The sequence below is a fragment of the Colletes latitarsis genome, chromosome 5 (genome assembly GCF_051014445.1).
Source record: "Colletes latitarsis isolate SP2378_abdomen chromosome 5, iyColLati1, whole genome shotgun sequence".
Classification (NCBI taxonomy): Eukaryota; Metazoa; Arthropoda; class Insecta; order Hymenoptera; family Colletidae; genus Colletes; species Colletes latitarsis.
This window is the reverse complement of record NC_135138.1, coordinates 36,319,583-36,346,323: the sequence shown is the minus strand read 5'-3', so window position 1 is coordinate 36,346,323 and position 26,741 is coordinate 36,319,583. Positions and strand designations below refer to the sequence as shown.

Below are 26,741 nucleotides of genomic sequence, written 5' to 3'. Positions count from 1 at the left end.
GATCAACGTAGTAGATTCCCTCAGTTTTAATTGATTTGGCAGGAAAAATGAAAGATCGATAGTACGAAATGAAAAAAATGGTATCGTTTCGATGGACGGTCCATCGTCGGGGGCGATCCGTCAAATATCGCGTTTAATATTAGTGGCGGATGGAGACGAACTCGCTCGTACGCGATGGGAAATTCACTGATCGATCGCAATTAAGCCGTGTACGTGACACGTTGTTGCGCGGCCGATTCAGCGGAAACCGCAGCTGTTAAAAGGCTGAAACGCTTACCCCTCGCGACCTTTATTTATCACACGATCCGTGCGCAGTAATTTTCAATCGGTGCAACCTGTTTCCTTTAATGCGACAGAGAGAGTGTCGGCTCCGTCGACAGTAAAATCCGAGTTGCGTTTTTACCGTTTGCGAGTCGAGACATTGCGTAAGCGCGTGGCAGTAACGTTTATTTCATCGAGCGTAGGTCTTGCACAAAGAAACGAACTTTTGTCTTGCATCTTTCACGTTCCAAGATCCTCCAATTATTTCCATCGAAGACGTTAGCGGAAACCCACGAAGGTCGAACGTTCCTCCAGCTGTCCATTCGTTTATTGTAAAATAGAATTTGGACGTCTCGAATACCCCTTGGAAGAAACGCAGAAAAACGTCCGAACCGTTGGGGCAAATAGCTCGTCGGTTGATTTCTCTGGTCTCCTACCTCATCGAGCCGGGCCATTTTTCGTCGGTCCAATATCGAAGGCGTTTCTCAAATCGCGTGCACCTCTTGTTTCTTTTTCCCTTTCCGTTCTTTTCGCCTCGATATCTGCAATAACGCGCGTTCCAGGACCATCGGTCCGGTCCCTCCCTTTATGTCTGCCCGTTCCCAGAATTTCGATCATAGAACTCTCGAGCATCCCCCCCCCGTTAAATTCGCAGACGACGAACCCATTTTCGTCTTCCTTCGTATAGTGGTCGATGGAGGCTGATGGGACCTTTGGATTGTCTCGAATTTAGAAACATCGTTAGGTCTCGGTTGATTAGACCTTCGCGAAAGCGACTCGAATATTTTCCAAGAGTCGACGAAGAGTATAGCTTTTTCACGCTTATTTGTACAACTGTCGATTGCATCGGGAAGGAAGAAATAATTTTTCTTAGAACTCGATACGATATTTTACGCCGGTTTCTGTTGCACCCCACGGGGCACGATCTTCTATCGACAACCTGGTCAGAATGCAAGAGAGAAACGTCGATGATAAATTATCACGCCGTTAAGCTATTTATGACGCGGCAATAATTCTCGTTGCTCGTATCAACGCACCTTGGTCTCGTTCGCGAAACGATTTACCGTTTTATTGCACCCAAAAATTGCTTTCGCCACGGACCACGGTCACTAGATGCACTCTTGAAACGTACGTGTTATCGTACGCGATCTTCGTTCGGTTTACGTTTTAGTTTCTAATCCGTACCGTATGAATTCATTCGGATTTCTTAGGAATATTTGATTCGGTAGAAATAGAGTAAAATTAAGCGAAAGTAGCATAGACGTAGAATAAATTAGAAACCAAAGTATGGGATAGAAAGATTCGATTAATGTCTTGGACGTCGTTAACGTTGAAAAATGTTTCGTTTGAAATTTATTAACAGGAGAGAGAAAGAGTGGACTGTGCGTCCAGAAGCGCGTTTGGCGACTCGAACTCTCATGGTTATCGGCATCCATACCACTCGAGTGTGTCTCGAGTACATACGTAGCTCTCGTTCCTTCGAAGTATGCGCTCTTTCAAATTGCCGACGCGCACCCATGCGTCTTTATCGCTATAGTTAATACAGTGATACGATATTAACCGTAGAAGATAGGAAAGTCGAAGGAATCTGATCGTTCGCGTCCGTAATATTCGTTTCGAAGCCCCGGGAAATAGAAAAGTTGGCTCGAGGCGAAAATTCCTCCTCCGGAAGTCCGTCGACGGAGGCGATAAGGAGGCGTATTCGATGCAACTGTTCTTCCCAGATCTCGATCGAACGCGATTCGAAGATACCCGGTGATCAGAGAGAAAAATGACGCGGTACGCGATCGCTCTCTGAAATGCGTTACTCCGGTTGGACCGTTCGCAAGGATCGACGCGAAACAGGATCGCAATAATGCTGCCGCCGATTCTGAGCAACATTAACAGCAACATACTGACGCTGTACACGAATCCAGGGAGCGGCAGAAGCGTGGCCACTCGCGCAACGAGAGGCCGTTACGCGGAGATCGGCGTTAAAAGGTAAACTTTTCGCATGAACGCTCTGTGTTGCTAAGAAAAGCTGTTGCACGCTATCGCGGTACAGGTGCAAACCGCGGTAATTGTTAATCGATGGCCGTTGCACTCGGGATATCGCGCTTCTTCCTGTTAATGTTCCCGGCACCTGCGTTTATTGATCCCGTCGCGTCGCCACAGACTACCATGGACCACGCCGGAAATCAACATTTTCACCTTCCTGCGACGCGGCTCCGAGACTTTTTCTCCGTCAAGTCGTTGTTAAGGCTTCAACGAGTCGACCAAGTTCATGACATAACGCTGTTACTTCGATCGGCTTGGAAAAATTAGAGAACGTGTGATAAACCTGGTCGGCGAAGGCAGTACTAGGGTGTTGGGACCCACGCACTTTTTCACCCGCTTTCGCACGGTAGTAGGTGTCAAGGTATCGACAAACAATGGTGGCTTATGGTTAAATGACTTTTGTGCATGCGTCGTCTTATTTTTCTATTATTTGGATGACTCGACGTGCTCGAAAGTCTCATACTTTGACAGCTCGATGACGATTCTTTGTCAGGTTCTCGGTCGATCGTAAACTAGGAGCACGCGAATATCGTGCCATCGCAGGAAAATCGATTTTAATCAGCGGTTAATATGAAATATGATAGCAAAGTGGCCGACCGCGCGAAGCCCTTCGGTTTATTCTTACGTAAGCCTCTTAACCGTAATCCGCTTGGCTCTCCGCGAATAGACCCCGCCGGAGATTCATTATTTCCTTTTCCTTTTTCTTTGACAAAGACTATTACTCCATTCGAGGACCCTGGCCTCGTTGTAATACGCTCCTTTCGGTCCCTGTTGGAATAAAACTCTGGATAGAATCTGAAAACCGAGTCTGGGTTCCGAAAACGTTTAATAAACGAAGAGATTTTCCAAATCTCGATTGGATAATTGCCCCACGCAAGGGGTCCAAGTCTGGCAAACGGATGCCTCGAGACGATCCTTGCGGGTGTTTCGAAAAAATTTTACGCAAGGACGAGAGGAACACAGACCTTCCCTTTCCCGTCACGGTCGTTGAACGAGGGAAAGGAGGGACCGAAGGGTGCCCGAATTAATTAATTCAGCGCCTGTGCTCGAGTACGATCGGTTGATTTCGCGTACCCTCAAAGCAGCCAGCGTCTCTTCCAGGACGAAAGACGCGCAAAACGCGGAAAAAAGGATAACGAGCTGGCGCGCGTCCGCGTATCAAAGACGAAGCCTCGCTTAAATTCCACTTAGGGCCCTTCGGTTGTTCGCGGTACGTGCATGTGCGGCTTTCCGGAAGAGCCTTTGACACATACTTGGATGTTTATTTGCATTCGCGATTTCCCCGCGTGCCTCGATGGCCTCGAGAAAAGGAGCCAGCCAGCCTTGGGATTCGCTCGCGTGGATCACTTTTTCAAAAAAATTTCACTCGTCGATTACATGTGAAATCGATCTTCCGACCTTACTTCTTACGATACTACGAGAACGATAATAATAGTACTATCGCGGTCAGTTGGGCTAGAAGAGACGAGCACCAACCTCGACGCTTTGCAATTTCCGTGCAACGTACGCAGTTGTATAGATATATCGCAGCATGATTCATCGAGCAGCTACGATACTCTGAACGCTTTCTGTTTGCACTTCCGACTAAACGTACTACCTCGAATTTCTGCCAGTTTTAGTCAGTTTACGGGAATCTTGCACTAATCGAGGCGTTACATATTTGCGGACGAATAATAATGCTATCTGTTATTCCCGGTTGATAGCGAGTCCGTGGAATTGCTTGAACGAGGAAAATTACTTTTTTAAAATGGCACCAAAGAATCGCGGGTTACAATGAACGGTACTTGATGAAATCAAAGAAGGGGAGGGTTGGCACGAAAAGGGTCGTGTTAATGCCACTTACGACCCTATCTAGTTGACAGCGGTCGGTCGTATTCGGTCTAATGTAGCTCTCGAGTCGCGCACGTGCACGTTTTTCCGACTGGGAAGAGATTTCTGGGAACAATCGTAACGTGGGATAAAAGCGAAACAACCCGAAACGAACGTTCTTTCCGAGATATAGGTAGCATTATTAACCTAGATACAGGGTTACGCACACCTCGTATCGAGTTCAGCAATTGCTTTTTAATTTGTCATGCGGGAACAATCGAATAACCTCTCGGTTGAATCGTGAGAAAACACTGTGGATTATAATTGTAGAATAGTTGTGTGGCAAATTTCTCGGATTCGCTCTTATACAATCGTCTGGAGGCAATTCTCACGATGAAAAATAAATATTGTCCGTTTCGTCGAGCTGGAAACGGATCTGTGTTGGGCTCGAGGGGAGGTCCGGGCATATTAAAGTTTTGGCTCCCGAAAAGAGAAACGAAGGAACCAACGGGATTTGCTCTTCCAGCGAAGCGTGTCAGGGCAGAAAGCTTCGACCTCATCGCGCGAGTAAATGGAGGAAACCACGCGAAACACGATATGCCACTTTCGTTCTAATGTTACGAGGCACGAGGCCAGGTCGATCGTTTAATCCTGCGGTGGTGAATGCGCCGCACTTTCCCTTTCATTTTCCGTGCCCCGGTAATCGCTAAGAAACTATGACACGCCCAGCAGATAAGAAGATACTCGAGAAAGAAGCGTCGGGGATGAAATCGAGCGACCTCTGCTCCGTCCAACTCGGTGCTTCCAAATATTTCATCTTTTATTGTCCCGTATAACCGGATACGCGAGGTCCCTGCTTTTAGTAATATCCGTTCGTAAACGAAATTTATGACAAAAGTAATTGGATGGATAGATTCCTCGAAAGAAAATTAGTTCTTTAGCTCGAAAGCTGCCGAGAAAGCCGCGATGTTTGCGTACCCGGAAGGATAATAATATCAATGTGCAAGCCCCGAGCATAAAGGATTCTCTGGTTACGACTGCGAGGGAGGAAGCCCATTTCGCCGCCCTGAAATTCTCCAGGGAAGCTAAGATATCCTTCTTGCGCGACGAATATCGGCTGGTTGACGGGGTCCTTTGAAACGTCGCGGTAATCCATCGAATCCTGGAACAAAGTCCTCGCCCCCGCTCGTCAAAGATGGCCAGTAGGGTATTATGGGTCGGTCCGATAACAAGGCAGGTACAAAGCGCCGTTTATACCTCGGTTGCGGAGACAAGCTCGTCGAATCGGTTAATTTCGACGCGATCCTGTTCACCGAGAACAAAGAGCTGGTTAAACTGGCTGAAATGTTAATTACAGTATCTCGTCACCTTGGTACTCCACTGGCCAAACGATACTCTTTAAAATTGTGTTGGACGTAAATATACTACGTAATACATTTGGTTCGTCGAATTCCCCAGCGAAGCGAAACGGAGACCAATAAGTAAAATAGCGTCTGTTCCAAGCTGTCCAAAACGACGCCAATAGTCGCGCGAAAAAAGGAGAAACGGATTCCTCGTTGGCTCGTGTTCTCCCCGTAGAGAATACAGCCGGCGAACAGACTCGTTGACAAAATACACGAATCAAGGGAGAACGGTTTCTATCCGAACGAAGCTGATTTCCAATCGATCGCCAACGTTATCCGGCCGCGCCATTAGATTCTGTTTCTCAACGTCGGAAAGGGGATAACGACGGATGGAACCATCCCTTTGTCATCTATCCCAGGAAACTATTTCTGGCATGAAATCAGATTCTTTGGACACACGAGAAGCCCTGCGCCGGGGAAAATTTAAGGAGAATATCCCTTCGGTGTCAGACGCGTGCGTTCGACGTACCGTTCTCACACAAAGTATCGGATCGCGCCTCGAGAAGGTGGAATAGACTTTAGAAAAGTTGAAAATCTAGGAAAACTGACGATCGCCACGAGAATGAAAGGTTTGGTTCGTCGCGGTTGACTTTGTACCAACAGACAAGAAATCGTAATGCGAATTTTCACGAACCCTCGTGTGGATTCTCCGTGGAATGTTTTACGCGGAAGCCCAATAAACGCGGTGACGTCACGTGGACGGAAAAGGGCAAACGATTCACCTTTGATCACCGACCGTTCCGGGATTCCGTAATTATGTACCCCTTTAATTACTATATTTGGCCGGCGCGTTTGATCCGAGCAATTTATAGAATGGAATATCCTTCGACGACCGTTGCTTCGCCAAACTTGCCCAGAGTTTGCCGAACAACCGTGCCTGTTACAAAACTTTAGATTCAATTTTCTCTCGAAACCGCACGAGCTCGTCAATTTGAATCTTCGATACTGGAACTTTGTATTCGCCAGCCTCTAATAAAGTATAAGGTTCAAGCGGAAACGACGACACCTTCGCGTCGAGGGATAACGAGAATTAAAAGCGACGTTGCTCCTAAGTGATTATACGCGACGTGAAAGCGATGAATTTTTAAAAAGATTAAATTTCAAGCCCTCGTCCCTTAATTCCCATCAACGTCCAGAGAGCTCGTCGTTCGCACCCTGGGGCAAAATATGTAATTTTTCAGTAGCTTTCGAAGCAAAACAAATCCAAGGAAAGGGGTATTATTTTCGCTTAGGGCGCCATTAGTCCCTTTTCGACGATAATTGTCTCGTAAATAATCGAAAATCGGGGAATCTGTTATCGCGTATGATCGATTATCGAGTGTCCTGGGGAGTCGATGGGACCCCATGGACCCAGCCCACCCTAAACGCGTCGTTGTCCCTTTCCAGGGGATACGATATAGCGGGTGATGCGAATGTCAGAGGTAGGAGGGCCGAAACAGAGCGTGGAGGTACTTAGCCGAGCAAAGTGTCGCGTGTTGCATCGAGTAACTTAAGCTCGCCTCGGTGCTCCCAACGTGTAACCCAAGAGTCGTTCTTTGGCTTCGGTTTCGCCCGACGAGAAACCGGAGAGGCTGCTGCTCCGAACCCTTTTCTTTCACCTTGCTTCCTCCGTTCGTCCATTCTCTCTCCCGTTTCCTGGCTCTTCTTCCGTCTACTTACCTGTGTTGACACTTATCTGACCACTTTCGCGCGAGCTAGGGAATCCGAACATCATCGGATACGTGTCGTATCACGAAACGTTCTCGTAAAAGATGAAACCCGCTTTTATCGCGCGTCAAAGTTTTTGCAAATCTTCCTTTCCAATATTTCAAACGCTACGTCACTTTTTCCTGTTTAGAGATTTTTAAATTATTCACTCCTCCCCAGTTTCTCCCGTTTCTTCGTCGAGCAAACGTTTTTCGTCCATAAATCCCGCGAAGTCAAGACGTCTGCACGTGTTTCGCTGGAAAGAAATCGTCTTCGTACGTGGCTAGTCGCCGTGGAGAACAGCAGATAGCTGTTCCGCGTCGCAACAGTTACGAAAAACAATATACGAAGATACAGACAACGGCGTTTCGGTGCGGTACAGCGGAAAACAACATTTGTTCCAGGCGTTTCGCGTTTCCTAGTCTTCGACGTTGAGGAATCGCCTCTGGGAGACACTTTAACAGACTCGATATCTCATCCTCGAGTTCAACCCGCAACGGGTTAAATAAACAATGAAATTAAGCGTGGAGAAAATAATTTTATCGTACGTTTGCAAAAGTTTGCGCACCCCGGTGGTACGTATATTATAACGTCCGATTAAACGAGCGTCGGACGAAATTTTCTCAACTTTTCCCCGTCGCTGGCTGTTACGTCCTCGGCGCGCTATCGCGTTCCGCTCCTTACTAGACAAATTAATTGTCTTGGCGTCCGGGGGAGAATGGCTTCCGCCAATATCCGGTTCTGCTTCTCGGAAAGAGGACGCCGCTTCCGGTCGATTTAATCTCCACCGTCGGGGCACGTGATTTCCAGAGTGCTGATAACTCGGTTAGGAAGTTCGACTAATAGAAAGTTTCTCGTTTCGGGGTTCTGTCGTTCCGTAAATGCGACCGAGCCAACGAACTTACCTACTGTGCCACGGGTTATGGCGATTTTCGTCGTTCTTTCGCACTATCGTAATCCAAGTTGTCGTTTCTGCCTTTGGTCTTTGGAAGACAGTAATTTAACGCGTAAAAAACAACCCCTGGCCTATCCGATAACGCCAGACTGGCAACAATTATCCTCGAGACTGGGAAACCCGTAAAGAAAGCAAAGCCGGAGCAAAGAAGAATTCCTCCTTGTAAGCTGGCGTTCCTTTGAGACCTCGACGTACCTACTCGAGATTCTGCTCCTTTGAGACGCGTTTCTCGAGGAGAGACCGGAGAACGCATCCCTTGTGCAGACCCGATGCAAGGCCGCTCGTTAATACGTAAAAATCTCTTTTACCCTTACGAGCCACCCGCTGGACCACGTGTCGAGAACCTCCAGTCGTCATGGCAACCCCCGTCCGATCTCGCAGACGACGAACCGTCCTCGTCGACGAATCAGGAACGTAACTTCCGCGTCGTTGGCCCTTTGTTATTTTCGACCGGCCGATGCCAATTTGACGCCTGGCCGCGAATTGCATCTCGTTTCGTATGCCTGCCCCCTCGATCGGGGCCACATTTCCCTAACAGCGACATAGTTTTATACGAATCGTTTAGGAAAAGGCGCTCCAACGATATCTGCCTTTTTGTTCGCCCTCGATAGCAGCCAACAAGAAAGCGTGCGACGCGTCGCAGCTAATTGCGCCACCGTGCAGACGCGTCAGAACCCAGAGAATAATTGGCGCGGTTGCGCGTTCCATTTACCAGCTAGCTAAAGCCGACGTAGTTTGAAACGGTATTTATTTCGAGCAAACTTTGTCGCAATCTGTCGCTGAATATCGTATGGGCAGGAAGGGGTGTTGACGTATGCAAAGTCGGTGGCTGCCACCCCCCCGGTACACGCTCTGTTCTCCACTCTATTGTCCTCTGCGTTTGACAGTTGAACGGCCTGTCTCGGACCACGTCCGCTGCGTTTGCGTCTCGACGCCACTCTCAGGGCCGTGTCCGGTTGTTGACACACCGTTTCCGTCGAGTTGCGACCGTTTTAGAACTTTGTGGAAACCTTGGATCCAGCCGCGAATACTTTTTAATTGGAATTCGGGGACGTACGGTATTCTTAAGCCGCGATGCAGGCTAATCGAAGCTTAATTTTTGCATCCCCCAGAGGGGAATCGTCGAGTAATTAAAAAGCTCTCGACTTGGCTTCGCGGGGCATAAATCATCGTCAGGAAAACAGTGATGACATCCTTCTTCCTCTTGAACGGACTCGCGCATCAAGGGACGATTTGTTACGTCGCGACGTATCGATTTTCCTGGACGCGATATCCGCCCAACAGTCGGATGTCATTGACTAATTTTTCACGCCGCGGATTAATTGACTGCTCGAAGTTTTCCGCTCGTACGCGCCGCGGAAACCCGTATCGATTTAATTAGACGAGAAACGAGAAACCCTATAGGAATGCTCGGAAATAACATTAACGAAACGGTCTCAATCTCTTTTCAGTTTCGAGCAAAGGCCTTTTTTTTTTATTAACAAAGCATCGAAACGTCATTTTCTCGAGACTCGTCCGTTTCGAGTCCAAGGCTCGTTATTCGCTCCAGCGAAAATAATAATTTGATTGCGAATAATGATAAGAAGAAGGTAATTTTCTGTATCGCTGGCCGCTGCGTCGTTCTTTTCCACCGTAATTCCGCAACCCAGATTTCAAACAGTCCTGTTAGTCCATCGCGTACTCTTCGCTTTCCGACCTATCTTCCCATCGTTCGAGGATAATAAACGCGTTGCTGATCGATGCTGGTCTCCGTTTTCTCGTTGCAGGAGCGATGTCTTCCTGGAACCGTATCTGCAGCAGCACGGAACCGTTCAGGTTGTCAACTCGCCGAGCACGCCTCCGCCAAATCCGCTGCAACATCATCAGCTTACGCAGCTACATCATGTACAGGTGAAACCAACGATTCGAATTTTTCATTCGATCGGATCCCGTTACGGAGGCATCGAAAAATCGCGACTAGCAATTAAGAGATTCGCAATTAGCCGCAAGGGTTGTTCGGCACGCGTCGCACGTTCTCGTTTAATCCGTTTAACCCGAAACATCGTTGCGCGTCAGTCTGCATTTCAAATTAAATTACGCTCGAAACTCTGGCACGCGGCAAACCCCTTCGCGGATTCCCTTCAACCCCTCCTGTCGTTCCCTTTCGCCCCCCGCAGGAAAAAAGGAGTACGATAAATTGAAAATGTTATTCGTTAAGTACCTAAATGGATACATCGATTGGACGACTCGAAGAATCAGAGAAGCGCGGCAGCGGCTGTTAAAGCGTTGAGAATTAGCAAACGAGGAGCAATTTGACCAAAGAGGTGTCCGAAACCACCTCTAGATACGTTTTATCGCGTTAATCCTCGGACATGTTCCTTTTTGTCGCCGTAAAACCCTTCGATGAGCAATTTCAGCGTACAGGCGGACAAAGTCGCGACTCGCAGGTGCCCGGCGCCTACGAATATGGAAATCTCGGTCCCTTAAGCTGCAATTCTAGGGGTGTAAATCCTCTCCGGTCGTCATACAATACACTCTAATGCCGCATTATACCGTCGTGCAGGGAACCGGCGAAAGTCCATTCGCCGGTTATCTCAATTTGCAGCCAATGCCCCGTCGTCGTTTATTTAGCCGTCGTTTAACTTCTCCCTTTTTTATTCTCCAGCTCCCTCTTCTAAAACGAGTCCCTGTGTCCGTATTTTTTAATTATCTTCCTTGTCCGCGGAATCGGGGATTTCCGACTAAAATCACGCGAGATCTTTAATTTCTTCGAATCGTTCTATCTTTTCTAATCAACGTGTACTTTACAGAGCGAGGAGTCGCTGTCCTCGGAAGGTTCGGCGACCTCGGGTGGATCTTCCAGCTCAACGGAAGATTCTGGCAGCGAGGTCGCCTGTGACATCACTCTGATCGAGAGGCTTATACGCTCCCATCCGATTTGGTTCCTTCCTGGCATCCAAAGGGCCGGTGCTTTCCACTTGTTGCAAGGCAAAGAAGAAGGGGTGAGTGCACTCGAACGAATCGATTAGACCTAAGAAAATTGCAAACCTCGCAGACCGCCCGACCAGCAACTTTTCCACCGGAAACAACACACAGGGGGGTAAAAGCGTATCGTTGTGAAAAATATCCCGCTGGCTTTTCTCTCGAGAGTGAAAGTTACGGAGGGTAATGGCCACGTTTTTCTTTTTCGAATGTTTCGACGCACGGGGACCGCTGTGCAGCGTTAAAGGAACCAGCCTCGCGCTTCGAATCCGTGTTTCCTGCCGGCTAATTTCCCCCGGAAAATTTCCAGCCTAAAACTTTACAACCATGAATGCCTCATTGTCTGGATGCCCTCGCGTTGCGCTATGGCCAAGGGCGAGAAACAATCGCGCCCCAGGTAATAAATAACGTCCTAGGAAGCTGTTCGGCATACCAGCGGAGGGAAAAACCGACCGTTCGATCGGCAATGGCCAAACAATGGCCGTGAAATATTGTTTGACCGAAGATTATCGCTGGAAAACTGGAAACTCCACTCCACTCCAACCCGTTAAGAGAACACTCGTATCGTCGGTTTCGCATTTTTCGTTTTCGGATGGTACCTCTTGCAATTACGATCGCAGTGCATTCCCACGGAACGAATAGCCAGCAGATGCGTTCTTTTTAACCGTGAAAAAGGCCGACTGTGTAGTTTGCCGCGCGAATCGCGACCAACGCATGCACATACGTCCCATGCGAAGAAATACATACGTTTAAAGCGAGCCGAACCACCTGGCTCGAGGGCGGACTTTTACGAGGCAGGATGCTAACAATGCCACTTGTTATGCGTATTTTCAGCGGGATCGTGGTTTGGAACGCCGCCAGAAGTTTAGGCTGCCGTATTTCGCCGGGGCAACGTCTGTCGTTTGCATTTACTGCATATTAAGCCGGCGCGGTTTGCCAAACGGTCGATGCATCGAGAGATACCTTGGCTACGCTCGATCTGCCCACCAGGGACGATACCATCCTAATGGCCTAACTAGAACGCTAATTGTCCCCGCGCGTACCGTGCGTGCATTCTGCGAAATAACTAGAAAATTCTTCTCCGAGCGTGAAAACGTCGAGACTTTTACGCAAAGATGTTAGGTTTTCTCCTAAAAACCGAGTACAAATATTAAACTCTTGAGAAAAATTTTAATAAAGGATCCTAGAGGCCAAAATAAGACGAAAATCAAGAATACCAATTGACTGATGGAGGCTCCGTTAAAAAGTTATTAACAATTAAATTCAAAAATTTCAAATCGTTCTGGAAAAATTATTTTTGGTTGCGGGGGTCAATTGCAAGCATTTTTGGTGAATACACATACTTCCGAAATCCTACCCACTTTCGAGAAAAAAATTCGAGTAAATGCTGAAAATTTTGGGTGAAAATAAATTTTTTCAAATCGTCTTGGAAAAATTATTTTTAGTTGCAGGGGTCAATTACAAGCATTTTTGGTCAATAGACATACCCTCGAATTCCTAACCATTTTCGAGAAAAAAATTCCTCACCGAAAACATAATTTCAAGCTAGAAATGTCTGCCCGAATTTTCATGCGAATCTTTAAAACGTCATAACTTCTGAACGGATTGGACGATCTTGATGTTTAAAAAGCCAAACGACGCGTATTTTAGTGTAGAATATAGTGTAGCAATTATAAAAATATTCGAAAAGTTGTTCCTTCACCCCGTAAAATGAGAAAAACCCCATAAAAATGGTCCAATTTTTCAAACAGCCATAACTCCTACAATAGTGAATATATTTCAATGAAACTTTTTTCTGAAGTAGAGCCCATGGGTACCTATAAAAAAGTATTAGACAACTTTTTTGTAGGGCGTCAAACAAAGTTACTAAAAATGAAAAATGAGTTTTTAAGAAAAATCGACAGGGGATAGGTGCCTAAATTTTTCGGCGAAAAAAAAATTTTCAAATCGTTCTAAAAAAATTATTTTCGGTTGCAGGAGTCGATTACAATAATTTTTGGTCATTAGATATACCCCCGAAATCCTACCCAGTTTCGAGAAAAAAATTCGAGAATGTGTAAAATTTTTCGATAAAATTAAAAAATTTCAAATCGTTCTGGAAAAATTATTTTCGGTTGCGGGAGTCGATTACAATAATTTTTGGTATAAAGTATTAGACAACTTTTTTGTAGGGCGTCAAACAAAAATACTAAAAATGAAAAACGAATTTTCAAGAAAAATCGACAGGGGTAGGTGTCTAAATTTTTCGGTGAAAAAAAAAAATTTCATATCGTTCTAAAAAAAATATTTTTGGCTGCAGGGGTCAATTACCATCATTTTTGGTGAATAGACATATCCCCAAAATCCTACGCATTTTTGAGAAAAAAATTCTTTACTGAAAATATAATGTGTGGCCAGAAATGTTTCTGTAATTTTATTTTATGTTTCATTTCCTCTTGGAATTTTACTGTATTATGAATTATAGAGATTCCAATCGATCGACTCTTCGTTAAGCAAACGCTTGACCCGGTCTCGACACTCTCAGACTCCTCGGATGCATCATCATCGACCAACAGTTTTGACCCGGTGCTTGAATTTTCACAAGTCTCTATCTAGTCTTGATCTCGTTTTCAAGTATCCCTCGTTCGATCCTACTTTCGCAGAGGCATTATATCGTTCCGGAGAAGAAGTCTTGATCTCATCTTGATGCAATTTCAAGCGACTCTTGACCTCGCTTTCGCGAGAATCTTTGCTGGTCTCGATCTCGTTTCTAAGCGATCTTCGTTTCTAAACGTTACTCAAAGATTTTCTCATCAAATTCAATGACACTGGAACTTCAATATTTACAATTTTGTGGGCGAATTATTCGACGATGAGTCCCAGAAGAGTAGCACGAAGTTGCGTTCGCTCAATCTAAACGACGCGTGGAACGACACCGTTGGAAACAAAGAAACTTTTCGTACGAGAACCGATCAAAACTCTCCATCTGTGCTGCTTCCACTTCCCGACGACAAGCATTGTTTGGCCGGTTATCTCTTTTTCCGATCACACGATGCATCAGCGTCGAACAATCGAAGCGAACCGTGCACAGTCTTATCTAATATGCGGAGAAGAATAGGAGTCGAGGTGACCGGTCCCAGACTGAAAACCGTGTCAATGTCTGTCGCGGTCGCAATCGTCGTCGAAAGTCAAACTACCTTGAGACTCGTCGAGCGATTCGAACGCTGTAACACAGTCGACACAATGCTAGAAAACTTTATGCAGGATCGCAAGGCCCATCTTTCGTCGTCGTTTCGTCAATCTTTTATTAGAAATTGGTTTATGAAATAGAATACTCAGATTTAGCTTTCGATAATCGTTATACTCTATTTCTATTACACGTTGGAAGAGACACCCTTTTTGTATGTCTCTTGAACTAAACTGCAATCGAACAGAAAAACTAAGAGCTAACGAACTGTGGCGTTGGAGACCAATATCCCCCTTGCGTTTATGCGACGTCGTATCGCACCTTTATACAGGGTGTTCGGCCACTCCTGGGAAAAATTTTAATGGGGGATTCTAGAGGCCAAAATAAGACGAAAATCAAGAAAACCAATTTGTTGATCGAGGCTTTGTTAAAAAATTATTAACGTTTAAAGTTCCGCCCATAATAAATTTTTTTCTAGAAAATGCGCAAGATTTCGAGGGTATGCGTAATGACCAAAAATTATTGTAATTGACCCCTGCAACTAAAAATATTTTTTCCAAAACGATTTGGAATTTTTTTTTTCCGTCGAAAAATTTCACACATTCTCGAATTTTTTTCTCGAAAGTGGGTAGAATTCCGGGAGTATGTCTAATGACCAAAAATTATTGTAATTTACCCCTGCAACTAAAAATATTTTTTCCAGAACGTTTTAAAATTTTTTTTTTTCGTCGAAAAATTTAGGCGCCAAATTAGATTTTCGGTAAGGAATTTTTTTCTCGATAGTGCGTAGGATTTCGAGGGTACGTGTAATGACCAAAAATGATTGTAATTGACCCCGCAACCGAAAATAATTTTTCCAAAACGATTTGATAAATTTTTTTTTCGTCGAAAAACTTCAACACCTTCTCGAATTTTTTTCTCGAAAGTGGATAGGATTTCGGAGGTATGTGTAATGACCAAAAATGATTGTAATTGACCCCCGCAGCTGAAAATAATTTTTTCAGAACGATTTGAAATTGTTGAATTTAATTGTTAATAACTTTTTAACGAAGCCTCCATCAACAAATTTTTATTCTTGATTTTCGTCTTATTTTGGCCTCTAGAATCCCTCATTAAAATTTTTCCCAGGGGTGGCCGAACACCCTGTATAAACAGGAAACGGAAGATACGAGGTGGTATAAGCGGCAAGATATAGCATCTCTCTCCATCAGAATAGGAGACCAGTATATGTATATCTTGAAACGGTAAGACGCGTTAATAGAGGTACTTGAGAAAAAAGAAGTTTCATCGTTTCGAATAAAAGGAAAAAGAGAAAGCAGGATCTCTCTGGCCATGGTATTAAAGAACGAGCAACGAGTAAAAACTGACGAAAAATCCATAGAGCCTTGGACCGTGGTCGGTAGCAAAGAGATGCCATTTTCACGGCAAACAGTTTTCTTTTTCCAGCGGACGAATAAGGAAAATGAGGCGCCGTGAACGATACAGAGAGGAAGAGAGGCTGTAATCAGCAGAAGAACGACTGCGAACGAGCCGTGCCATTGTGGCAGCATTGTTTTCGCGGTGGTTCATTGTTTTCCAGGTTTGTTAATCGTCCTGCTCCGTTCATCCCTCTGTCGCATCAGAGGCTACGGACGAATTGCACGGCCGAAAAACAATGCTGCTCGTAATTACTCCTCCATAGGCGAGACACCCCCTCTACCAGCGTTGAAACCAGTGATTGCGCGAAACCGCCCGTCCAGAGAATCGCGAGCAAAACCCAATGGATAATACTGGAATTTTTCGCCTCTCTGTAACTCGAAATGGTAATTCTCGGTATACAGATATACAGAAGAAAAATAGAAGAAAAGTAATCGATTATAAGAACCGAGGAAGCAAGTTATTTTGAGTCAGTTGGTTGATCTAGCGTTGAAGAAATGGATACGAAACATAGAGAAAGAAGGGACGCGTTCCATTGTAACGATTAAAACGAACTCGCTGGGACAGTCTAAAGGGTTTTGTCCCTTAAAGAGGAAGGAGATCCCGGCCGGGGGATGGAAGAAGAACGAGCAGAGGGACGAGCATAAAGAGCCTCGGCCTTTTCCTGCCTCTCTTTCTTCCAGCTTTGTTTCCTCTGTCCTTGTAGGGAGGACACCGCACTTTCGAATGTCGGTCGCTAATACCAGTCTTCGAGGGATAATGTACGAAATTATGCAACAGTGTAAATTTTTAACGAGGATGTTTCTCTAAAATAACTTTGTTTCGCGTTTGCGTAAACTCGTAGGAGACTCGTTGGTAGATAAGCTTTGTTGTCGATTGCAGAACTTCGTGGTCCGACAATCGAGTCAGAGCGACACGATGGCCCTCTCCGTGCGTCTGCCGCCAGGAAAGGGACCTTACATCGAGCATTACCTGATCCAAGCCAACAAGGGGAAGCTGAGCTTGGAAACCAGCGAGAACAGGTTCGACAACATCCCCTCGTTGATCGCCCACTATTCTCAGTGCTGGTGAGTGGCCTCTCTTCGCGTTCACCTTCTGCGTGCCCAGATACCATCGTTCGCTGTACACGGTGCAAACCCAACTGGCCGTTCAAGGCCACCGCGACAACACCCTAATCCCCCTTCCCGCGAAACTAGAGGTTCGTCCATTCTATCGGGGATTTTTTAAAATCTTTAGAAGCGACGCGGATCGGCTCTCGATCTATTCACGGTCGAAAAGAAAACGGAGGATCAGTCCAGCCGCGAGCTTTCGCGTTGCATAATTTATCGAATTCTTAAGAGTGGAAGCGGAGCAAAGTTACGAACGAAACCTGCCGGGTGAAAGTCGCTTCGATCGTGCCCTGAGATTATTTAGACGGCTAATGGAGGCACTGGAAAGCCACATTCGCGCTATTAAACCGGGTTTTCGCGATAATCGAGCCATTTTTCCTTTTACACGGTTCGATTAACGATTCATGAGCGCTCGGGATACTTCGCCTCGTATTATTCCAGTACCGTGCCAGCCTTAATTCGCGTTGATTTGTTTGCTTTCCTTTGGCAAGCAGTGACGAATTACCAGTCCAATTGACACTGCCAAGGGCGATGCGCGAAGCCAAAAATAGGCAGCAGCTTTCCTCGCTGGCGCTTTTGGGTCAGGAATTCTGGCGATACCCGATGGCTAACCCGAAACCACCGGAAAGCAGCAGTAGCAACACTTCTAGTTTAAGCAGCTTTCGCGGCGGTAAGTTCAATCGAAGCTAAGTTAAAACGAAATTGAAAGTTAGTAATGGATTGTATTGCAGGCAACAACAATAACAACACCGTTCACACGCCTACGACGGAAAGTATAGTGCTGAATCTCGCGCCGATATCGTCGCACGACACGCGTAAGTCGTCACTTTTTAGTAAAAGCTAGTCGTTGTCGAAGCAAAGTATTTCTATTTACGAGCGACCGTCGACGAATTCCTGATCTTAGGTTTGCTTATCGGTTGCAGGAAGCTCGACGTCGACCTTCGCGTCGTCGTTGCCCCGTCAGCCGCGGCCAACGCCGCCCAACACTCTCAACCTGACGACTTTCAACGAACCCCTGGACGCGAAGAAGGATAAAATGTCGCCGAGCGAGAAGCTCTCGCAGAAGTTGATCTCGCCGAATCTGGTACAAAGCGTGCGTTGCCCGTCTCCGGTAGTTCACAACGTGGAGAGCAACGTGTTGAGCCCGGTCCAAGACACCAGGGTTACTTTTGAAACCAAAACCACCACCGCAGAGACCTCCAAGTCGACGATGGTCGAGCTGTGCAGGACCAGGTTCTCGTCCGCGTCGAATTTTCACCAAAACGTGTCCGCGTTCAACAACCTGTCGTGCACGAATTCACCGGTGCTGCCGGAGATCAGGAACATCGTCGGGGATAATCAAACGGTCGGACAGAACGTCAGGACTCCGCCGCCCCCGCCTCCGAGATGGGCCAAGCCGGGAATGGGGCACGCGCAAAACAATTTCACGGTCACCACCACGGTCACGTTCAACGTGAACCAGACGAACGACGTCGGTAGTAGTTTACAGGTAACGAGATTAGGTGACTTTAGAGTCTTTCGTTTCGATCGATCCGTTTGTTTCGCGGTTGCAGAACACTCCCTCCGATCCGAACACGTCCTTGCTGAGCCCTCAGAGCGCGACCTCGAACAAATCGCTCGCCTCGAGCTTCTCCGTCAAGTCTCCGTTGTCACCGATGACGCCCGTACTCTCCCCGATGTCGAAACTAGTCCCGAACGCGGGCGTCAAGACGCCGAACGTTCTCTCGCCGACGACGCCGTCGAGCACGAGCAAGTCGAAGCGAAGACGGGACCGGGAGGCCCGCAAGAACTCGCAACACTACCAAGAATCGGACATCCTGGAGTCGTATTACCGTAGCTCGCCGGGCGACAAGATCTCGGACTACGAGGACATCTGGAACACGACCGACCAGTCGAATCAGTCCACCTGGTCGCCGAATGACAAGCTAGCGCGAAACGACGGCCCCCCGAATCCTCAGGAACGGCTGAGGAACTCCAACGATCGACTGACGGTTCAAGAGAAACCGGTGAATCCCGCCGAGAGGAACTTGAACGATCGATTGCCAACGAACGAACAGCTGATCGTGAGGAACAACAGGATGATCGTGAGGAACGACAAGTCGATCGGGAACGAGAAACTGAGTTACAAGGAAACGACCAGCCCGGAGTTCAGCAGCTTCAAGCCTGTGCAGGACGCGAGATCTGCCGACCAAGGGAACGGATCGCCGGAGGAGACGGGAATGGGAAGGAAACCCGACCTGTTGTCTCGAGTTTGTGAGTACCTACCGACGATGCCTCCAAGTAGAAGAGAGTTTGGAACACTTTTATTTCAATTAGGATAGGTTTGACGGAACAATGACTTTTCTCTGCACAGGCAGCGCGAATTCGTTGAACAGTCCGAGCACGGTGACGCCTCCCAGGAACAAGCTCGTGTTGTTGACGAAATCGGAGAGCAACAGCCCTTTGACGCCGGAATCGAAACAAGGGAGTCCCTTTTACGCGGAACCAGCGGACGCCATCGCGCAAGGCGCGGTGGTGATACCTAGAAGACGGCCGAGGAACAACCCGGCGACGAACAAGTATCGACACAGCGAGCCAGGTTGGCTGCAGACGCCGGTAGGCGGAAACCCTAATCAGCTTCATCCGATCGATTGGGAGGAATCGGAGGAAACCGAAGACAAGACGCCTTTGATATCGTCCTCTGTAGACAACCTGGCCAAGCGACTCGGCACCAAAGAAGCGAAAAAGATTCCGCGCGCCAAGCCAGTGCAACCGCCAAAGATCAGAACGAAAGTGTTCAACGACACATCATGGGCTGTGGACTCCAGTTGGGAATTTATCGGTAAGCTCGTTTCGCGTGCCTGCGAACTGTCGTTGTTCTCCTTGCTGTTGCCGTTCTATTTTACACCAATTAGTCGGTAAGCTGTGAATCTTGTGTTCAGGAAACGAGGGAGACGATTGCGAGCCGGACTATGACTGTGATGCGGACTACGAGGGCGATAATATGGCCAGAAAGTTTCCGGACGAGGAGTGCGACAGGGACGTTGTGGGGAACACGTTAACGGTCCAGAGTATCATTCTTCAACGGTGAGCATCCAACCCATGAGTTACTTAGATTAACGGTTAAAAAAAAATGTTTAACGAACGAATTTCCAGCCCTACGGAGATAAATAAATAACTCGGGGTATTTTGTCGTGGGTCTGTCAGGTACCCAGAGCTGTTGAAACCACCGGACACGTCGGAGTCGCTGTACAGCGACAGAAACTCCTCGTACGATAACGTCGAGAAACGAAACGAGAAGGAGGACGCGGTTGATTCGAGGAAAGACCAAATGTACGACTCCTCCGAGTGGGAGACGCCGCTAGAGACGGACGAAAGCGACGCAGAGAGGATGAACAAGAACAAGAGCATCAAGGAACGACTGGACTCCCTCCTCTGTAAGTTTACTCTGCCCGTAAATAGTCATCGATAGTACTAATATCGTTTTATTTTTCCAATTCTTACGCGTGTCTCGAACGTTAAGTTCATCGGTATTATCGTTAACGCGGCTGGCAAAGGTAGACGAACATCGCGAATCGCAATACGTAATCCGCAAACGTCGAGGACGAAACTCTGACAACGCTTCGATTAACATATTGCACAACGGCTGGTTTATCCGATAAAGTTCACGGCCGATAAGTAATGCAAATTCCATAGTAGAAGTCGATCGTGACAGGCCTTTGTGAAAAACAAGTTAACACCTTTCTCGTGCGATCCCTTTATCGTAAACTTCTCGTCAAGGTGCATCGTAATTTGCTGAAATTGTAGAAAACGTTTATTTCGTATTTCGATGACTAAAAGCATTAATCACGTGGCCCGTTAGAAGCGATACACCCCGAATGATCGTATAGAATCCGCTGATAGTGATAAGAAACGAGAGCAGACGGTGATTAGAATAATACGGAGCACGAGAGATCTGTAACGATGGATTAAATAATCGAGGAAATCGTAGCGCATAAACCGTGACCGTATTTGCTCGGGTAGTAGATCGTCGTACAAGTTCGATATTTCTCTACGAACGAGGTCGATCGCGTTCGTCACGAATCCGTCGATCATCCGGCGTATTGCGCGCAATTTCTTCTTTTCTTTCTTTCTTTCTTCCCGATCTCTCCCTATCTGACCTTCCCAATGCAGTCTTTGATACACGGTGCACGTGGCGATGCAGTCGCACGAACAATCACTCTCGACAGCAAACAACGTTACGAACGTAGATCATCAGTTGGCCGAGAGGTTTCATTAACGATCGACCAAGTTTGTCGTCGGACAAAGAGTCCTCGAAAAAATCATCCGACTTCCTCCCCCCCTTCCACGCACGATTTTAAAACCGAATTCTCCACACGGGCAAACATTATCGTTCGATGTATTTAATAACAAGGGTTCGCATCCGTAAATAATGCATTGTTATTATCGTCGAAGCAGATTGGAATCTTAAGCGCAACGGCTTTAATCTTAACACGAGCCTCGATACTAACGTTTCACAGGCTGTTCACGTGCACGGATAACGCATGCAGACGCGTATCGATACTCGGAGATATCTAGCACGATATACAACGGCTAATGTTTCGACAAATTGTTTCCACGTCTGGGAACAGGGCTTGTATACATATTCCGTGCGACGAACGACCGCTCGCTACCGATGAACTCTTTATCGAACGTGGACAATCGTGCCTCTTATCGAGTCGTTTCCTTTTCAACCGAGGTAACGCCGTCACCGCGTATCTTTCGACAATACCTAAAATGGTTTTATTCTTTTTTTCTATTTAATCTATCTTTAAATTCTATCTATTCTTTAAAACGCTACACTCTAGATAATACCCCGGAGACTAAACAAAGAACTTTGTTTCTCTAAGGATAGCTAACGTAATTTCCTGATACCTGCGCAAAACTCCCGCTGTCTTTGTTCGATTTGCGTAAAGTTCTAGCAATTGCTTGGCTAGTTTTACTTGCTCGATACCCCCCAAGGGTATGACCTGGCCAGTGGAAAGGTATGGTAGAAAACCCGAAACCTTTCTTACCTTTGGCCAGTTACGGAGGCACAGAATTGTATTGGAATCGCGGACAACCGCCCCCCTCTGCTAGACAGCGAACTGCTAGGATGACAGAATGCTGGTGCTCGTTGCCGGTTTCCCCGGCTCTACCTTTCTCGATGGCTTCAGCGTAGCGGCAGTCAGTCGTCGATCGTCGAACAGAGAGCATTTTAATGCTTCGAACCGCCGCGCGTCGTGCCGGGTGTATTTTCGAAACATCGAAATCCAACGTTAAAAATGTAGTTAAAAACATAGCAAACGAGAAAGGCGTCGTTAGTCGGAATTTTCTACAAATCGGTGGTACAAATAGAGTGGGTCTTGGATGACCAAGTGAATTTAATAGACAAAATTGTCAATTGTGACTAATTTTCAAAAAGATCGTGAGCGTCGAACAAGTTTCGAGTTTTGTGAATGATCGAAGGAACTCCGCCCTCGCGTTAAAGATAATCGAACGCACGCTTCCGTCGATTTAGGACCGGGAATGTCCTTTCCTCGGTATCGATCGTCCAAACCAAAGATATCTACCGAAAGATAGTTGCTGGACAATCGAATGCGGAAGTCTCGAAGAACATTAGCTTTGTCCTTATTTCGCGGAACAGCTTCCTCGGTCGACCGTCGAAATTCTAATCGCATTTGTCAATAATCGAGAAGAATTCGTCTTCGAGGGACGCCTGCCTTTGTTCGACAAAAGAGTGTCTGCCTAGGAGAAACAGTGTCGATTAATGCCTCTTTCGCGAACCTCGTAAATCGACGATAGTCCTCGTCGAGGGGAACAATATATCTGCTCGTAAGATTCCACGCTCGCGAAGATAAACCGGTCGTCGGGTCTCGAAGATGTCCAGCGTCCTGGCCGGGTCAGCGTCTCGATAATTTTATGCAAAATTCCTACTATCGCAATGTTATGGCTGAAGATTGATTAAGCTCTTTCGAAAGGCTAATCGATAAGTTGTCAAAATCGCGAGCAAGATGATAAACTGCTCGGTGGATGTCCACATCGAGCGGAAGAGCCTCTCAGCGAAAACTAGGGGCATCTTCCGGAAGATAGGCAAGTGGTTCCGATGCATTTGTCGGAAACTGCAAAACGGCGTTGAAATCCTTAAATGTAAGCCTCGCGATCGCAAAAGAATTTTTAACCGCTCGTGATAAACATTTTGACGTACGACTTACGAATATCTTTGTATTCCATTTCAGTCTCTGCGTAAATCTCTGTAACGAAACGTTGTTTCTCGGTTTACAGCAACCCCCCGGTTGCAGGCGCTCAGAAACCGTGACAACAGCGGCACCGGATCCACCATAAGGTTGTACGCTCTTCAACTAGCGGCGGATAAGACGACCACCTTCTCTCAGAACATCGACAACTTCATCCAGTGCACGAAAGAGGGGAAAGAAGGTAGTCCGCACGTCGTCATGAGGAACATGCGACAGTTTATGTCCGGCATGAAAAACTACCTGGTGAAGCACGGCGAGAGGGAATTCGAGAAGGAGGTGGAGAAAGAGAGGTTGAAGCTGAAAGCAAACGAGTTTCTAAACTTGGACGCCATCCTGGAGGGAGTGATGATGGGCCTAGTGGTGAGACCGCTCAGAGAACACGTGTACAGACTGTTCGTAGAGCATTACGCGACCACCGGGTCCCTGCAGACCCTCGCCGAAAGTATTCAGCACGCGCAGGGGAAGCAAGTTCAGGATCTTGGTGTTCGAGTCAGTAACGATCCTAACAATTAATTAATTACCTAACCCAGACCTAAACGCTCGAAAATGAAAATTCACCCGTACGTTTCCAGGCGAAGATCATTCCTCCGTCGGAGCCGAGTCTGGAGCGAATCCTGAAGTACATCGATCGTCTCCAGAAGGCTGACTCGCCCCTGGACAAGCTGGAAAATCTGCTCGCGGCCATCTCGGCGATCTTTAATTCCGTAAGTATCGTCGGAAGTTTTTCCTACCGTTGTTCTCGAGGACGATTAAGGATTCGTCAGGGTGAACCTTCAGGTGAAGCTCGCTAATTCTGGCCGTCACGTGACCCTGGGCGCGGACGATCTTCTTCCACTTCTCGTTTGGGTGTTGGTCCGGGGTAAGGTCGTGGACGCGGAGGTGGAGGCTGAATATATGTGGGGCTTGCTTCATCCCTCTCTTCTCACCGGTGAGGGAGGTTATTATCTGACGACGCTCTCCAGTGCTGTTCACGTTTTGAAAACGTTCAAGTCCAGCCAAGGAACGATGTCCACGTTGAATGTAAGTAGCGAGCCCGTTGCCTGTTACGTACAGCGACGAACAAAACGAAACACGCTCAAAATTGTGTTTATTTTGCTCTCTTCAGGGATCTGGAACACCTGATTGTTCGTCCGTACTACGAATCTTAGTACCAGATGAACTGCACGGATCTTTAAACACCAGGACATTACCTGTGCGACCCAATATGAATACCAGAGAAATCTGTCGTATTCTCGCGCATAAGATAAGGTGCACCAATCCTCAGGATTACGGTCTGTTCAAATTAGTCCAAGGAGAAGGTAACATTTCATACCTATTATTAGATTACAGTAAAATTAGAGAACTTACAAATTGACGGATTAAAACGAATACCAGAGCTGCTTCTGCCGACCTACTGTTCAATTATCGTCGCAGATTAAACGTAGATAAAATGATAATTAGGTAGGAAAATAACTTTTTCTTTTACAGAAACCTTACTGGGCGACCATGAATGTCCACAAGAGCTCTCTCATTGCCTTTTCGCTTATAAGCGAATCGATGCCAAGATAGCCTGGCCAAAAACCAGCTCTTAATAGGTCTTACGATAAGAGACACTTAGAGTAAACGATGTCGGTTTCGTACTGACGAAACTAACAAGTTCAGAGCATTTGTCTTACTGTTAGTTTCGTTGCTGCGCCATTTTCCTTTTCTTCAAAATTCTAACACAATCTCGAGCACAAATTCCCTTAATTAACTCGTAGCACTTAAACACTGCCAGATTTAGAACAGTTTTCGAATATCGTGCAACGAAGCGTCAACGATAAACGCGAAAAATAGTGAATTTCATCGGAAACAATCAGAGTACTTAAAAGCGACCAAAGCTTTTTATCGAGAAAAACAAGTAAATAATATTTGTACGTGCGGTTCGTCTTCGTTTTTATACTAAAATATTATAATCTAGAACGATATTATCACGCGTTCGGTCTTTGGAGTCGTGGACATTATCGTTTGATCGCTTTTTATTTCAATTATTTCTCAACAAGTATCCAAAAGATAAATTTCCGTATTGAACTTTGTTCCATATCGAAGTGATAAAAACGAACGTTACTCGATGAAAAGATTTGCTCTGGTACAGAGCTAAAGGATCGATTCTCGAGTTGAAATAGTAGAATAGAATCGTACCATTAATATTCAATCGGATTTAATTCACTTCCAAGCAGGTGTTGGAATACCGAGTTAGCTAAATGGAGCATCAGTTCTTTAATGGACACCATGATCGTTTAAACAAATTTTCGACGAACGACCGGTTAAATGGATTGCAATAAAACGAGAAAAATAAATCGTATTCAGTATTCGATATTTTGTAAAGCTCTAACAATAATGGAACTACCGATCAAGGTAGGTGTTATTGGAGCAGAGGTAGGGTTCGAATCGGGGGCGCTATGATGAATAATTCTTTTAAACATTTCGTAACGAAAAATTCTGCAATTTTGCTCATACGAATCATAGACACTCGTCGAGCTCGAAGCCCATTTTGCAAATAATCACTAAGCGTTTACTATAGGATGAAGCGCCTAGAATAGAATACCTAAACATCTTCGTAAAACCTTTACCAAGCTATTCTTTCTTCCACTAAAACATTACTTTTATTTTCCTTGACTTCCATTTATCCTTTTATCCGTTAGTACCACAGGGGAATAAAAGAATAATTTCCTTGCATCCTAAATAAACAAAAGCATATGGGTGTTCTTTTATAGGCACTTCAAGCCTAAAATATAATGGAGTAAAACCATAAGAGACTTCCTGATACAAATTAATTAAACTTAGAGCACGAAAGACTAGTTTAGACTCTATTTTAAGTACTTTCTACGAGGCGCGGCGGATTACTGGATAAGCAGTCTGTACTTTAGACGGACGTCGCATATTTATTGGAAGTTGTACACATATTTTATTATCTGTCGGACGTTTCCTTACGCGCGTGTCGCTTCTTCCCTTTCCGGATCTGCCAGGCTGATTTGGACACCAATATCAAAGGCTGTGGAAATAATCTCGGAAGAACACGAAACAATTAACGAACAGCTGTTCAATGTTTTGAACGAGGTAAGGGGGAAATGAGAGAAAAATTGAGGGGGAAAAGGAGCAAAATATTTTACTACTGAAACTCGTACAAATCAGCCTTGCACGTTATTGTCATGAACGATGTGTAGCCCTCGATACGTGTAATAATGATATTAGCGATTTATGAATGTACATTTCTTCTATCGTACCTAATTTATTACAAAGCGTTTTTAATACCTGTATATCGTAATTGCCCCTCTGCATTAAACGTGCTTTCGATCCTTCTCTAATTGATTACGATTAACTGTAACGTTAATGCTTCTAATATGCTAGTCAAGCCGATACAAATCAGGAGTTTGTAAAAGTACCGTTTTTAAATGTAACATCGTGATAGTTTTATTTGTTGAAAGGTATATCATTAATTATCATTACTCTCACCATTTTTATTATTATTATTATTATTATTACTATTGTAACGTGTAACACTATGCTCAATAAAAATTTTTCTATAATTCGAAGAGATTGAAATATAAGATAGGCACGTGGTCCGTGGATAATTCTGTACTAGAAGTTAAAGCCCGCCAAATTCCGTTAACTTTTCTAGGTTATGAGCGTCGTTAATTAACATTATGACGCACAAAGAACGAG

At 45.9% G+C, this 26,741-nt stretch overlaps 1 protein-coding gene across 11 annotated transcripts in view; it reads left to right on the top strand.

The window, feature by feature from the left end:
* Positions 1-26,605, top strand: part of Spri (Src homology 2 domain-containing protein sprint) — a 93,972-nt gene extending 67,367 nt beyond the window's left edge. For 5 of the 11 annotated variants that reach the window (XM_076764819.1, XM_076764818.1, XM_076764820.1 and 2 more), the window contains 15 exons: positions 9,918-10,041; positions 10,941-11,132; positions 16,577-16,761; positions 17,295-17,473; positions 17,535-17,618; positions 17,727-18,292; positions 18,357-19,056; positions 19,157-19,624; positions 19,725-19,869; positions 19,990-20,219; positions 23,086-23,546; positions 23,630-23,761; positions 23,835-24,077; positions 24,163-24,355; positions 24,525-26,605. In XM_076764819.1, the coding sequence (XP_076620934.1) occupies positions 9,918-10,041; positions 10,941-11,132; positions 16,577-16,761; positions 17,295-17,473; positions 17,535-17,618; positions 17,727-18,292; positions 18,357-19,056; positions 19,157-19,624; positions 19,725-19,869; positions 19,990-20,219; positions 23,086-23,546; positions 23,630-23,761; positions 23,835-24,077; positions 24,163-24,355; positions 24,525-24,628 (4,006 nt within the window). In that variant the 3' untranslated portion in view covers positions 24,629-26,605. Of the gene's footprint in view, positions 1-1,985; positions 2,242-9,711; positions 9,741-9,917; positions 10,042-10,940; positions 11,133-16,576; positions 16,762-17,294; positions 17,474-17,534; positions 17,619-17,726; positions 18,293-18,356; positions 19,057-19,156; positions 19,625-19,724; positions 19,870-19,989; positions 20,220-23,085; positions 23,547-23,629; positions 23,762-23,834; positions 24,078-24,162; positions 24,356-24,524 lie in introns of those variants that run through there. The other 6 variants (XM_076764825.1, XM_076764824.1, XM_076764823.1 and 3 more) reach the window with 4 other exon arrangements.
* Positions 26,606-26,741: the final 136 nt, after the last annotated feature.